Below are 15488 nucleotides of genomic sequence, written 5' to 3' on the forward strand. Positions count from 1 at the left end.
GAGCAAACTGGATGCTATTCAGCCAATCTCCCATTCAAACGAAATATTCTCTCCTCTGCTTGGCAAATAATTTGTGATCCCTTTTCCATACAATTTCCTATATGCAATGATCTCCTTCACTTACAGCATCTAATTGTAGTGTCGTGATTGTTGGGAATGCTGTGTGTAGCAGTTGGGAGAGATGGCAGTGATAGAGACTATTTGGAGTACTAGGAATACAAGTCTAAGTAGAGACTTGTTCTTAAAAGACACAACAGTTGTGTGGTTGCTGCAAGAATTCAAACCAGTTAATAAAACCAAGCATAAAATCAAATGCATCATGCGAAAGGCCCTTTGTAATTTTTCAAACTGAGTTCAAAGAAATCATATTGGGTTAGTTGCATGACCATCCACAGAGAAAAATAGAGACATTTTGCAAAAATATCTCAACACTACTAAAAGATATTCCGTACCAGAACCCTTCTTTAAACATTGCCACTCTGATTTGCATAGACAAGCTAATCACATCAAGGTATTAGATTAGACATACCACCTTCCTAGAGGCAGATTTCTTTTAGGAACAGGGAATATGTCAACCTCTTAAACATGGTTTTTTTCAATACAATTCATCTTTGTAAAACAGGACTTCTTTCTATTCATAACATACAGGATGACTCTTGTCCTTGAAAGACCCTTTGGAAAACTCTTCTACCATTTATAGATATGCTAATTTTCTCAACTATTTAATTTCCTTCACTTTTTCTTTCTTCCACCAAGAATCCCTCCCCATAAGAAGCTGAGAAATTTTATACTTTTGTCAAAGTGTCTTTTTTAATTTTGCTCTACATTTACTATTCTGATTTGTAATTTTGACCCATTTTGATGCTTCTTTCCTGTGCTTTGTGTTCTGGTAGTAAGCTAAAAAGTTAATAAACTAGAAATATTCCCATTAACTTGTTGTGTAAACAATAGAGATTAGTTAAATCGCATCATCTCTTTATCATAAAGTGGAACACAGAAAGTTATCAAGAGATGTTTGTTTCGTGGATGAAAAAAAAAAAAAATCCTCTGACAATTTAACACAATTAGTCCTAAATTTTGTTATAGCTATGATTTCTATCATTTGGTGCATTTCAAAAAATATGTTGTCAGAAACCATGTTAGTTATATTTGAGGCGAAGCATATGAACCATAATGTGTCAGAAACCTGTGTTCTTTATAAAAACGAGTCTATGTACTTTTGTGTCCATCTCGTTTCCATGGTCAACTGAGACTTAAAGTTCCTCATCAAATGACTTTTTACACATTGTAGTTTAAAATACCAACTTCTCCTGCTACTGAGGTGAACCACAGAGTAATCTCAATGTATTCTTTGACTGCTGTGCATTGATTATTTAGGTTTAGTGTCACAGGCAGAAACGCTGAAGGAAGAAAACGACAGCCTCCGCTGGCAGCTTGATGCTTATCGGAACGAGGTAGAACTGCTCAAACAAGATCAAGGCAAAGTCCACCGAGAAGATGACCCAAACAAGGACCAGCAGCTGAAACTCCTGCAACAAGCCCTGCAAGGAATGCAACAGGTAAAGGCATTTCTGTTTTCTGAGGTTTGGGAAGGATAGCATCAGTCCCGTGCAAACAAACACAAATAGCAAATCTCTTGTTCTTCTAGATATTCTGTTATCTGGCATGGATGAGGAAGGGATTATGTGATGTGGTTAATGAATATTCTGGTTTGTAGGAAGAGAGAAGTAGATCACCAGTTTTCAAAGAATGAGCATTCCGTGAAATGCTTAACATTGGAACTATACTTAACATGATCTAATTTTTATGCTTCAGAAGGTACTTAGGACTTAGACAAGGTCTTAGGATCCTTTTGAAGAACCTCAATTATTTATATGTGAGAAAGTGCTGGTGAATAAGTATCCAATTGATAGAATTCTGAACAACACAACCTTTAAAAACGAATGGCAGGAACCCAATTAAAAAATGGGCACAGAACATGAACAGACACTTCACCAAGGAGGAGATCCAGGCAGCCAACAAGCATATGAAGAAATGTTCACAATCACTAGCCATTATTAGAGAGATGCAAATCCAAACAACAATGAGATATCATCTCACACCAGCAATAGCAGCAAAGATCCAAAAAGTAGAGGACAATAAATGCTGGCGAGGGTGTGGAGAGACTGGGATGCTCCTGCATTGCTGGTGGGATTGCCTTCCTATGTGACAGGTAATAGCCCATTAACAAGTTACTTTTCCTGTTAGTAAAATGTGTGACACATTGCTTGCCTTCCTTGCACTGTCACCCTGTAGTTTAACTAGAGCATGTAAATTATATCAGAGGTCCTTCCACCCACCCACCCACCACCACCACCCCCCCACACACACACACACACACACGTCTCCTCCACTCTGTTGTGCATAAAATCAGTATGAGTCGGAATCGGCTGATTGGCACCTAACATCCACCACCACCCTCCACTACTTATCAATCTCCACTACTCATCAAGAACTTTGTCAAGGTACATTGTACCATGCTATGCAGCCCTTCCAGTAATCCTTTCGCAATACTTTGGAAAGGTTGGTTTGTTTGCTTGTTTTTCCTCCCCTCTTACCTTGATTTTGAAATCATTCCACATAAGGATAGTTCTGCTATTGGAAGACAATTTGATGGTGTTGGACTTTTCATTTGTTTGTTTCATCACTAAAAATTCCTCAGTAAGAATTAGGTCTCTGCCTTGTAAAGGATTAGCTTCACTCATTTTGCTTACTTTTTATTGGAAAATAGCTTTTCAAACAGTGATACAATTTATCCCAGCTTCTCTCAAATAGATGGTAAAATATGGTGGTTACAAAAGCCTGGGCTCAGGGTCCAGCCTGGGATAAATCCCAGCTCTGCCACTTACTTATCTTAACAGCCTCAGGCAAGCCACTGACCTCTCTAAGACTCAGGAATGAAGATATCTACCACATTGATTTATTATGAGGCTTAAATGAGATTATGTATTTAAAACCCTGAGTGTAATTCTTGGCAATTATTAGATGCTCAATAAATAGTATTTGTTATCATGACTAATAATGATAACTACAGCTCCCTGCCTATAGATCATAAAAACTGACATGTAAAATTTGGACTTTCATTTTCACAGAAATTGAACTTAATTCTTGGTAAAAAGATGTTTGCAAGAATGCTTTATGACGGGTGGGAAACTTTTCCTGCCAAAATTTGTATCATTTGTGTGCAAAATTATCAACTTAAAATTTAGCCTGCTGTATTTGCTCATTTAATGAACTCACTCCTAATGTGAGGGAATGAATGGGGCCCTGGTGTGGTGCTATATAGGGTAAGCACTGGACCACAAGATCAGTGGTTCAAACTCACCAGCCTTCTCCTTGGAAACTCTATACAGGGTAACTATGAGTGGGAACTGACTCCAAGCACACCACCACTACCACTATCACTCTGTCCCTGGAGCCCTGGTGTGGTGCTGTAGGTAAGATAAGCACTAGACTGCTAACTGTAAGATGAGCAGTTGGCAGTTCAGACCCACCAGTCATTCTTCGGAAACATTCTATATGGTCGTTCTGAATAGGAGTCGACTCGATGGTACATAAGTCCACTCCTGGTCAGAATAAGGAAGAAGTGACTGAATCAATTTGGTTCCCAGATCATTTTCTAAATATGAACAAGTTCAAAGCCACATAAAAGAACTTTAGCTGAAAAGTATCTTGGCTTTTTCTTCAGCATCTCTGTGTGGAGTAATTATTGTATGTGCTGGAGGGAAGTGAAAGGCCAGCCTGCAATCTAATCTCAGCTCCTTCATCAGTGACTTAATTGCTTTTGGTCTCTCTTGTAGCATGTACTCAAAATCCAAGAAGAATACAAAAGGAAAGAAGTTGAACTTGAAAAAATCAAACAAGAAAAGTTGCAGCTGGAGAAACTGATGGAAACTCTGAGAGAAAAGGTATATGAGTCCTAAATAGAACAGAACATTTCCCTTGTCTCCCCCACCTCCCTCCCCCCCCACACACACACACCTTTTCCAAGACAATGAAAATGTTACTAGAGTAGGAATCAGTGTGGAATGCTCAGCTGCACTTTGATCCAAAGCCCCTCTCCAGGGTAATTCTGGCATCTTTTATCAAGGACTCAGATTTTGTGTATGAGTCTTCGGCATTTCTGAGGGTTTTGGGGGAGCACACTTTTAGCTGACTAAGGAGTCCTGGTGGTAAAGTGGTTGCACACTCAGTTGCTAACCAAAAGGTTGGCAGTTCAAACTCACCCAGCCACTTCATGGGAGAAAGACATAGTCATTGGCTCCCATAAAGATTACAGCTAAGGAAACCCATGGGCCAGTTCTGCTCTGTCACATGGGGTCACTGTGACCCAGAATCCACTCGACAGTAGCTAACAACCACAAACGTCTTCTCTCTTGGAGAAAGCCAGGGTACACACATCATCCCAACTTCATCTTGTCAAGTAAACAGCAATGCAGAAAGCTTGGGTGACACAAAGTACCTTTAGTTACGCATTTCATTAAAGGGAGAAACTCAAGTGCAACTATAACATTGACATTCTTTGCTGATCCTCCATCGAGGGTAATAATGAGCGGCTGTGAGTGAGAGTAATAGCCAACACAAAAGACCAGAAATCTTAGAAAACAAACAGGGAGACTAAGGCCCAACGTGCTAAAGTTAGATAATGAGCCTGCAACAATGAGGGCTGTCCGTGAGGGCCTCTGAGACAGTCAACTAACATCTGGAGAGATGAATGTGTCACAGGCATGAATCAGGTGTGCAGTCTATTTAAAGTGAGTAAGCTCTATGAATCAGTGTGTCTTCTTGCTGAAACACTCTCCCATCTCCATTATGCCTGAACATTCAACTGAAGTTATCCTCTGAAAACGATAACCGGAACTTAACAGTTGACCGGAACTGCTTGATTTTAATGTCTTGGGAAGGAAGACATGATTAGGGGTGTGAACCAAGAGCCAGATGTCAAGACTGTTGCGGAACCCCTGCTCTTGATCTTCTGTGCTCAGCCCAGGAAAATGCAGTGCCGACTGGCCCCGGGTCCGTCTGCCAGCACAGTGACTTCCCCCAGAGTGCTGAGAAGAATGGGCAACCTTGGCATCGTTGAAACAAATGATTGAAAGCATTTTCTTCTGGAAGCCATTAGCAATATGCTTTTAATTCTTCCACTTCATAAAACCAACTCGCTTTCCAGTTTTGTGGGTGCTATTAAAGAAACGAGCACAATCCCAGAGAAATTAATTTATCAAGCACTTAATTGAAAAGTGTCAAAGCTGCTCTGCTTCTCATCAGGACTTTGCTCAAACTATCAGAGCTTCTAAAATGGCCCAGAGCTGCTACAGAGCTCTGTTTTGCTTCCTGCGTAAATGGAGTGTGCAGCCAGAAGACCACAGATAAGACGTTTAATGGCTTGGGCTCAGACTCACTAACATTTACTTCCAAATTTGACTGAAGGACATATTTACTGTGAACAGCTTTCCATTTTGTTAATTTTTTTTTAAAAAAGCATTTTAAGAAAAAAGGGATCCAATGTGCCCCCACCGAGTGTTCCCCCTTCTGAAACTGAAGATACTAGAAACCGAGAGTCAGAGTATGTTTCTGCCTGTTATTTGAAGCAAAGCTTCTCTCGGAGAAAGTCCTTGACAGTTCATTATACACTGATCTGCTCTGGGAAGCTGCTTTGTACCCAGATATTTCAACCTGACACAATTAGGTTAGCAAGCAAAGTACCATCATTTTAGACTGCAAAAATAATTTCAGGTTGAAAAGAAAGCAATTATGTTTTGGTAAGGAGGCATCATTTTTGGTTTTGTTTCGGTTGCTTGACAGTAAACCACAGTGTGAGTTATTGCTAGTGTTTTACCATCTAACAATGTGACTTATATCTGTCTTCCTGCTGAAAGGACCAGTGCTTTGAATCTGCTAGTGAAATTCAAGGTGAGAAGCATCCTTTCCATAGACCTTCGAATTTTTAAAATTCCAAGACAGGTTTAAGAAAGACTCCATTTCTATTCGGGATATCTTCACATCTTAAATCAACACCAATCTGTTCACCTCTCACACGTAAGAAATGGCTTACTGGATCATGTAATGTTTTTAAGGGGATTTGGAAGCAGATGTGAAGCCTGTGGCTTAGGAGTGTGCAGCAGTTTAAATCAAACTTGGCATTATGCTTACTGTCTGGATTGGAATTTAAAGGCCAAAGACTGAGTAGGCCATCAAGAAAGGGTTCCCTTCTGACTAGAGAGATAGGAAGCCTGTAAATGCACAAAACAACATGTCTTGCAGCCTCCACTGTCCATTTTGTTCTGGGGCAACCACCTGGAAGCTTTCGAAGGCATCTTTAAAGGAAACAGAAGGACTCCTGTCCCTGTTGAGGGCTTGCAGAAAGGAAGAAATGACAGCATTCGCCCAGCATTTTCTTTACAACAGCACTGAGACCAAAGCAGTGACTTCTTGTTTTCCTGCTGCTGAAGGCACTTCCTTCACATTTACAATATAGAAAAGATGTTCTCAGTGTCCAGAGAGAGAAAGGATGATTCATGAAAACTCAGGAGGTATTTTTCAGTCTGATTGCTGGTCGATTTCACCAAGGATTTCTTATGAAACATATCTGTTATGCTCACAAAGAGAGAGCAAAAAAACCTTCCAACAGCAGAGAAGGCCACTGAATAATGATGGTTTTGGTTATGGTTATATCTTACTGTAAATTCAGGAATATCCAAGTTGATGATGTCCTTATCAGGGAGAAGGGAGAGTTAGTACATACGAGCTCTAATTTTTGGTTCACCCATGAGCGGATAGATAGTTACATTATAGATTCTCCATTGAGCTGTGGGACTTAACCTTTAGCAGAGTGGCAATCTAAAATTAAATGAGGAATGGTCCTTTTAACAGTGTATAACCTGGGATAAAACCCATGTCCCTAGCAGTGTGATCTTAGACAGTTTACCTAACTTATCTGAAGTTCAGTTCCTCATCTGTACTGTGGAGATAACACATATATAACTGCAATCTAATAGATAGCAAATGTTGGGTCTAGTCCCACAGAATACTTCCGTCAGGAATGATCAAGGCAGGGGAAGCAAACCGTGAAGATGAGGTCTAGATGTGTCTGTGTTTCAAAGTCAAGTGAGTTTTGGATTTTCTGTGATGCTTTTCTTCTTTATGCTCCTTTCTTCCCTCTCAGTAGTGCTTTAGTGGTCCTGTGTTAAGAAGTTCATTTAAGCTAAGGCAGTGAGTAAATAAGGGGAACTGACCCAGAAAGCACCTTATTTCCACAGGAAAGCTGTGCTTCTAGACTCTGTGCATCAAGCCAGGAGAGCGACTACCCTCTTGAGCAGACTTTCAACAGCAGTCCTATCAACTCCGAACGTGAAGCACTGCTCGTGGGTAAGGAGCCACCACATACATCCAAGGTGCAGGGGTCAGTGGAGGGGGGTGAGGGCTTACCCCAGATTCCTACAATGTGCCAAGCATTGAGGAGACATAGCAGCACAAGAACCCAGAGTCCTGACAACAGGGTAAAAAAAAAAAAAAAAATCAAGCACACATTTCACTAAAAATGCGAAGAGCAGCTCCCAGCCCCAACCAAGCTCTTCAGGCTCCCTGTGGTCACTGCCACATCAAGCGTGGTCGTACAGGCACGATGCTAAGTGGGGGGCTAGCTGGAGAAACACTTTATAGATTTTTGTTTATCTCGATGCAAGGATAGTTTTACCCTCTTACTCCCACGCATAGGGCTAGTGCATACTCTGTTTGGCAGGGAGCCTTTGGAAGCAGTGGGGGTGTCCTGAGTTTTTCCAGGTTACTGGCAGATGACACAGTGGTGGGCTCTGGTGAGATAGAGGCTAGAATTGCTCGTGCTTTATAAAAATGCACTCAGTCAAACTCTAAACCAGAAATACTCCCCTGAAGTCTTCTTAAAAAGAAATAGTAGTTTAGTGCGCCCAGTAAAAATAAGGTCTGCCTTGTGCACTGGACTCTTTTAAGAATTATCTATAGGGAATCCAAAAGGAGCTCTGGTACTATAGTGGTTATGAATTGGGCTGCTAACCTCAGGGTCAGCAGTTCGAAACTACCAGCTGTTCCACGGGAGAAAGATGAGGCTTTCTGCTCCCATAAAGATTTACAGCCTCGGAAACCCTGTACAGCTCACAGGGTTGCTATGAACCAACTCCATGGCACACAACCACCACCACCATAGGGAATCCAGTTGGCAACTGGAAAGATTAGATAGCAACCTTAGTGGGCAGTGAGTTGATGTTATTGGAGGGTGAGAATGGTTGCACAGCACCAAGAATCTCATCAGTGTCACTGAAATGCACCTGCAGAAACTGTTGTATATTCTCAACCACATCATCCAAAAACCCGTATTTTAAAAACTCATTCATTCAGAGAGACAGGGTAGCACAAATAGTTAACAAATCAAATAGAGTTGGCTTCCCATCTTGACCCTGCCTTTGCCTTCTTCTGCAAAATGGGCATAATAGTCTTATGGTTGGGGATATTAAACACAGGAATTCATAGAAAGCATTTCACTCAGTTGCCTGACCCAAAAGAAATCAATCCCCAATAAACAGGAGCCATTTTACTCCGACATCACTATCCACAAATGCCATTGACTTCAGATTCCATTCGAGGAAGAGTGGCAGATCGAGGTCCTAAAATACGCAGACATTAACATTAAATGTGGCTGCTCATGGGCCTAGGTAGATCATCCCCGCTGCATTCTAGGAAATTGAGCCACACAGTAGCCCCAACCTCAGCCTCCAGAGGCCTCCCCACATTGCTTAACTAGATCTTCCTTCTTCAGCAATGACTAGGAGACGCAGATTTAACACTCTGATATGTTAATAAAAGATGCACAGGGGATCTGCCACGAGTCTTCCAGAAAAGTGACAACTTATTTCCATTTCCCAACTCAAAGTTCTTTAACAAATTGGCATGGCAACAGGGAGACCTGTCAGAGAAGAAGAGCGCGAGGTAGAAGGAAGCCTCTGTTAATGAATAAGCCTTTAGAATAAGTGTTTCTTTTGATTTTTAAAAGAAAGTTGTTTGGGGATGGTGGGAGAAAAAGTAAAATCTAGTTTTTTAATTGGTTCTTTTAGGTGTGAACCCATAAAAACAGCTTCGTATTTTTTAACCTACAGAGTTATTTCTTGGCATTTAGCAGCCTTTGTTGGCCATAGCATCTGTAATTTTTTGGAACATGAAGTATTTTCTTTAGAATTTAAGTTTCCCAGCTATAATTAGTGTTAAAAAACAAATCACTGCCATCAGATTGATTCTGACTCATAGACCCTATAGGACAGAGAAGACCTGCCCCAAAAGGTTTCCCAAGACTGGAAATCTTTATGGAAACAGACTTTCATATATTTCTCTCTCATGGAGCAGCTGGTGAGTTTGAACCACAGACCTTTTGATTGCAGCTGAGCTTTGAATCACTGCGCCAACAGGGCTCCTAGAATCAGGAGGGGGGGGTGCTACGTATCATTGAGTCGGTACAAAGGCTGGAAATCTCAGTGAGAGCAGAGAGCCTCATCTTTCTCATACAGAGCAACTGGTGGGCTCAAACCACCGACCTTATGGTTCACAGCCTATGGAGCTGCTACACTCCCAGAATCAGAGTAAAGACATTCAATTTACGTACTTGTTTAAGAATAAAGTAGTATTATAAACAGTAATAGAGTCCTAGTGTGGTGGTATAGGATAAGCAAGGTCAGTGGTTCAACCCACCATCTGCTCCTCGAAAACAGTCAATATGAGTCGGGAATCATTCTTAGCTATTAACCAAAAGATTGCAACCAGTGAAAACGTTATGGAGCACAGTTCTACTCTGAAATGTATGGGGTTACCATGAGTCGGGATCAACTTGATGGTTACTGGGATTAATAGCATCCACCATTTTGAATCGATTTTGAACCCAGCCTCCAGTTCCTCCTTGACCTTCCCCTTCCTCCTTGCTTTCTGTTATTTGGAAGATTTTCCAGAAAGACTGATTTGAACGTTAAGCTGAGATGAAAATGTGTGCGTATTCTTTGTCAGTCTCTTAAAGGGACAGATAGGTTTTAGTTTATAAACTTAATCAAATGTAGCTTTAATTTCCTAGCAGTTCTCAGCAAACTCAATTCTGGGTCTGTTGGATGTACCTAAGATTGTATGAAAGAGGATGAATCAAACAATGTAAACAAAGAAATAGGAGGCTGGTGAACAATTTCTTTTCCAGCTGTTGCCAGACAAAGAAGTACTAGAGCAATTCACCTGATGGTCAGAACAATCAAGGCAGTGTGAGGAGCTGCCAGTCACCCCAGAGTTATGCTGAGTGGAAATGAAGCCCAATCCTGGAGCCTATAAACTGTTAGAAAAGTCTGCTCCTTGAAGAAATTCTGAGCTTCAAGTACAAAATGTTAGCAACCACCTGAGTCAACCCTGAGTGAAATGTTTTTCTCTTCTTTCCAGAACTAAAATCCAAATTGAATCCACAGATTCTCTTGTGAGAGGCAGTGGGTTAATTAAAGTACATGACTTAGACATTTGCCACAACAGTAAGACATGATTAACACAGAAGAGGCTAACTACAAAGGAACTGCAGAATCTCAGCACAATCTATATTCATTGCCATACTCTAGAGCTGAAGTGATTCAGCAATCTAAATGCATTTTGATGTTCTAGAACTCAAATAGTCCTTAGTCATCGGGAATGGTACAAGTGACTCCTCAAATGCCAGCTTTGCTGTGTGTGTGTGGTGTAGTGTCTTCAGAGTCAGTATGTGTGGATGATTAAGCTCACAGTCACCCTACTTCTGGAGCCAAACTGTCCTGGTTCAAATTCCAAGCGCTGCCACTTACTTTGGGCAAGTTGCTTAAACTGTCAGATTTGTCTTTCTGAGCTTTAGTGCCCTCATCTGTGAAGTGAGGATGGTTGGTAATACCCACCTCACAGGATTGTAACCATTACCTGAGTGAAAGATCTAAACTGACAATAGGGCCTTCTATAGTGTGTTGTAAGTAGTTTTGGTAGCATAGTGGTTACGAATCGGGCTGCGAACCGCAAGGTCAGCAATTTGAAATTACCAGCTGCTCCCGTAAAGATTTACAGCCTCGGAAACCCTGTTCAGGGTCGCTATGGGTCGGAACTGACTCAACGGCACTTGATAACAACATAATGTGTTGTATATAGAAGTTAGTCCTGGTGTGGCGCTGTGGGCTAATGCGTCAGACTGCAAAGTCAGTTTGAACTGCAAGGTTGGAGGTTTAAGCTCACCAGCTGCTCCTTGGAAACCCTATACAAGGTCGTCATGGGTCGGAACTGATTCGACGGCACTTAACAACACAACAACATTCTCTATCATGCGTAACCTCCATCGTATTGTCTCTCTAGGGATTATCGCCACATTCCTTCACGTGCACCCATTTGGAGCAAGCATCGAATACATCTGTTCCTACTTGCACCGTCTTGATACTAAGGTATGTGGAGATGAGAGACGGGGATGCAAAGGGCCCTACAGGTGAACAGGTGACCTTTACTCTCAATCACAGTTAAGTCACTCATTAAGTTTTGCTCTGAGGAAACTTGCCCTCACCTCCTCTCTGACATTCAGTGTAGAGCTGCTTGCTTACAAGTAGGCTCGCCCAGGACTGAGGGGATAAGTTGGCTAGCCTACCTACTTTCAGGGTCCATCTTAGAAGAATTTTCTCCCTTTCTCTTAATTTACAAATTAGTCAACAACAGTGTTCTCACCAATAAATTTGTATCTAAATTCGAAGTGCTGTTTCAGTCACCTCCCCGACCATTATCCACTATGAAACAGTCAGGGCAGAGGCACACACAAGACTACACAACGATCGGAGATGCCTCTGGAATCCAGGTTGTTTGCTCCCCACTGAGTTCATGGAGCATTTGTTTTCTGGATATTATCCTTTGAGGACTCCTGGTGTGGAGCCGTAGGATCAGCACTGGACTGCAAACTACAAACTCGGCAGTTCAAACCCACCAGCTGCTGCTCCTCGGAAATCCTATACAGAGTCGCTGTGAGTCAGAACCGACTCAGTGGCACTTAAAAATCCTTTGAGGAAACTCATGGGACATTTGGAGCAAGGGTAAGTGCTAATTCACTATATGTCACGAATGCCACTTGGAGACACAAGGGACTCCTGACTCCTCAGAATGAAAAAGCTCTTGATATGTTTTCTTTTTTTTTTTTTCTTTCAAGAAGCAGCATTCAGTTAAACCTAACTCATGGATCAGACTCAACATTTCACATGTGAAAACATGTCCGTGAATGTCCTCTTATAGAGGCGCAAGCCTCTCTTAGGGCTTGGACCGGGTTCCAGCTGAGCCAATACATCCTCCTAGACAGCATTTGCTCTTACTTCTAGCAACCACTTAAGTCAACCATAACTGAGCCCCCCTTATTGTCTCTCTGGGAAATGCTGCTCTTTTGAAATTAACTAGCCCATTTGGCAGTGATGGGAGGCTAGAAAAGGAGCATGAAAACCAAGTGGTCAGTTGGAATGATAGGCAGTTGAACTCCATGGCAGTTCTTTTTAAAAATAAAAAATAAAAAGTTCTTTTTATAATTGCAAAAGGGATATGCATGTACGCTGATGTAAGCAATATCAAAATACAGTAAAGAGAAATGCCATCCCTGCCCCCAGCTACAGCCCAGGGCAAACAAATGTACCATATCTTGTTTCAGACCCCTTTCTATGTATATGTTGCACCCATATTGTGGGTGTGGCACTGTGGGTTAATACACTGGATTGCAAAGTCAGGTTGAACTGCAAGGTCAGCGGTTCAAGCTCACCAGCTGCTCCTTGGAAATCCTGTACGGGGTTGCTATGGGTCGGAACCAACTTGATGGCACTTAACAACAATGTATAAACATTACCTATTTATGATTTTTGAAGTGGAGATGCTATTCTATGTATGATGTTCCACAATGCTTTTTTCACTTACCTGGATCCAGGCTGAAAGCATTCCAGGATCTCTCAAAGGGAGCCTGCAGTGGTCCCAACAGAATCATGGGTGCCCTTCCCTCTGACTTCAGGAATAGTATGGCACAGCCACAGTAGGATTCTTTAGGGATCCCCTGGTGTCCAGGCTCACCGTTGGGAAGGGAGCTACCTGAGGTAAAGCTCACCACCCTAAATGGGTCTGCAGATTTGCCTGGATTGGGGGCAGAAAGGAGCAGGACCCTAATGAATGAGAGGGCTACAGAACAGTCCTGGCCATGTCACTTTTCTTGTGTAAACTCAAAAATTGTGCTTGTGAAGAATGCTGCTCTGGTGGCAGCTATGTCCTCCTCCAGCCCCTCCTGCAAGGCTTTACAGCTTCCCTGGGCCTGCGCTGAGCATTACCAGTGCTGATCAGCTGTCAGTCAAACTGGCTACAAATCCAAGTCACCCCCCACACGGCTGACACCAGCCCTTTCCAGTCACAGCAGAGGAATGAATGTGCTGCTGTCTGGAAGCCACTCTCCCAACACATACACGTATGCACCAAGGGGGGGAGTGGGTTAGCCTACATTCACAACATGCACACATACCAGCATTCTGAAGGCTGAAGGGAGCCGCATCGCATCGTAAGCACAGTGCATAGTAGGAAAGTGGAACTAGTCTTGATTAGAGATGTCCTTCTTCTCTGACCCACAGATCTGTACCACTGACGTGGAAAGTCTCATGAGTAGACTCCAGTATACGTTCAAGCAAGAACTGACGGGAGTTGGAGCCAGCCTGGAGAAGAGATGGAAATTCTGTGGCTTTGAGGGCTTGAAGCTGACCTAAATCCCTTCACTTAACTTGGGATCCTGAAAAAAAAGAAGAAAAACAAAGCGTGTTGGGCAAACTTAGAACGCAATTTGTATTTTCAATGGTTTTCAAGTAGAAATTGCTTTAACTTTAACAATTCATTCCTGAGCTATCTTTTGAGTTAAAATAAGGATCCTAGAACAGAACCTCATGCCACAGGCCCTAAAAAAGAAATTGACTCAAACCTCAAGTGCTGTAACTCCCTCCCCTGTTTGTCAGTTGGTTGTCTTTTTTTATTAGTAGTATTGAAGTCCTGAGGCGAAAGAGTGTTTTCGGTGTCTGTACTACTGTTGTAGATTTTGCTATTTTTCAAACACTGTTAACTGAGATGTTTTGGTGATTTGTATGTGATTTGTGTTTCAAAGCTTCTTTAAGATTAATGTTGGGACTGGTTAGAGGGATCCAGGAGCACTAACTACTCTGTATTGCTGACATTGTCTTTCCAATCCTTGGCCACAGTCACCTTTTAAAAGACAAAGCATTGGTTTGTGGCTTTTTGCTCAATTACTATGAAGCAAACATTGACAAATGTTCCCCAGTTACTCAATTTCAGAATTCAAAAAATAAATAAATTGAGATGTATTCGCAGAAAATAAGTATCCAATATGACTGGCATATATGTACGTGCTATTCAGACTCACCTCGTAAATAGTCTGCTTTGAAAGGAAGGCATGTTTAGTTTTCTATGCATCCACACACACATTAGCAGGAGAGACTTATTTTAATATTCTTACTCCCTCTGGCTAACTTACAAAGCCAGTTTGGTCCCTTTTCTGCTGTCAGTGTATTGAATTGCAAACCATGAACTGCTGTAAATATTGTGTTTACTTCATGCTGAATGTTTGCAAAGAGTCCAAGTGAGTGTTAATGGAGACCTCTTAGTAATTAATAATGGGCCCAGGTGTGTGTGGCTTCCTGCAAATAGGTCAGTTCCATCTAGAGTGTTGGGTGCTGAAACATCTCCAGTTGGGTGGTGCCCATTAGCAGACTGCCATGGCAGAATGAGTGTGCCAGTCAGAAAATTCTGCTTGGTGGAAAAGAAAAGGAAAGGAAAGGTCATATCTCAAGACAGAGTTGGTCTTCTTTCATGAGAGTTTTCTTTTTTGGTGATGGTGCTTATAACACATAAGAGAATGTACTAAGTAAGCAAAACCAATGGCGACTATTTCAGGGGGATACTTTCTAAATGAGATGTCAGTAGTGCTCAAAGTTGTATTTTTCAAAAATAAATATTCTTTTTTATACCTTAGTTTTGCATTCTGTGTTACTCTCTGTGTGAGCGTTCAGTGGTCATCTCAGTGTATTTCTCGGAGTTACCAGTATGTTAGAAAGAAGATGGGAATCCTTCAGCCTTGACAACTAGAAGTAGGGTTTCATGGCAGCCCATTCCTGAGGGAAGGTGACTTCCCCCTCCAGCCATGACACCAGCAGGAAACTCAGGCTATTTTATACCCAAGCATCTCTCTCTGTCATCAGTGCTATAGAAGGCCATCCTCTCAGGGGCTACTGGGGTGCCTTCTTCGACTTAGGCCTATGAAATCAAGGCGATCATCCCACTGATCAATCATCTCCTATTTAAGTACATTAAGTAAAATGAAATTTTAAATCAAAAACTGCCATACCCCAACACTTTGCTCTCCTTCACTGTATCTGCTTATACTA

The 15488-nt window shown here is 41.9% G+C and overlaps 1 protein-coding gene across 2 annotated transcripts in view; it reads left to right on the forward strand.

Annotated features, from left to right (window-relative positions):
- Positions 1-14275, forward strand: part of ENOX2 (ecto-NOX disulfide-thiol exchanger 2) — a 221038-nt gene extending 206763 nt beyond the window's left edge. For both annotated transcript variants that reach the window (XM_006862822.1, XM_006862823.1), the window contains exons 9-13: positions 1378-1559; positions 3840-3947; positions 7299-7407; positions 11398-11483; positions 13671-14275. In XM_006862822.1, the coding sequence (XP_006862884.1) occupies positions 1378-1559; positions 3840-3947; positions 7299-7407; positions 11398-11483; positions 13671-13802 (617 nt within the window). In that variant the 3' untranslated portion in view covers positions 13803-14275. The remainder of the gene's footprint in view (positions 1-1377; positions 1560-3839; positions 3948-7298; positions 7408-11397; positions 11484-13670) is intronic.
- Positions 14276-15488: the final 1213 nt, after the last annotated feature.

The sequence above is a fragment of the Chrysochloris asiatica genome, unplaced genomic scaffold (assembly GCF_000296735.1).
Source record: "Chrysochloris asiatica unplaced genomic scaffold, ChrAsi1.0 scaffold00051, whole genome shotgun sequence".
Taxonomy (NCBI): Eukaryota; Metazoa; Chordata; class Mammalia; order Afrosoricida; family Chrysochloridae; genus Chrysochloris; species Chrysochloris asiatica.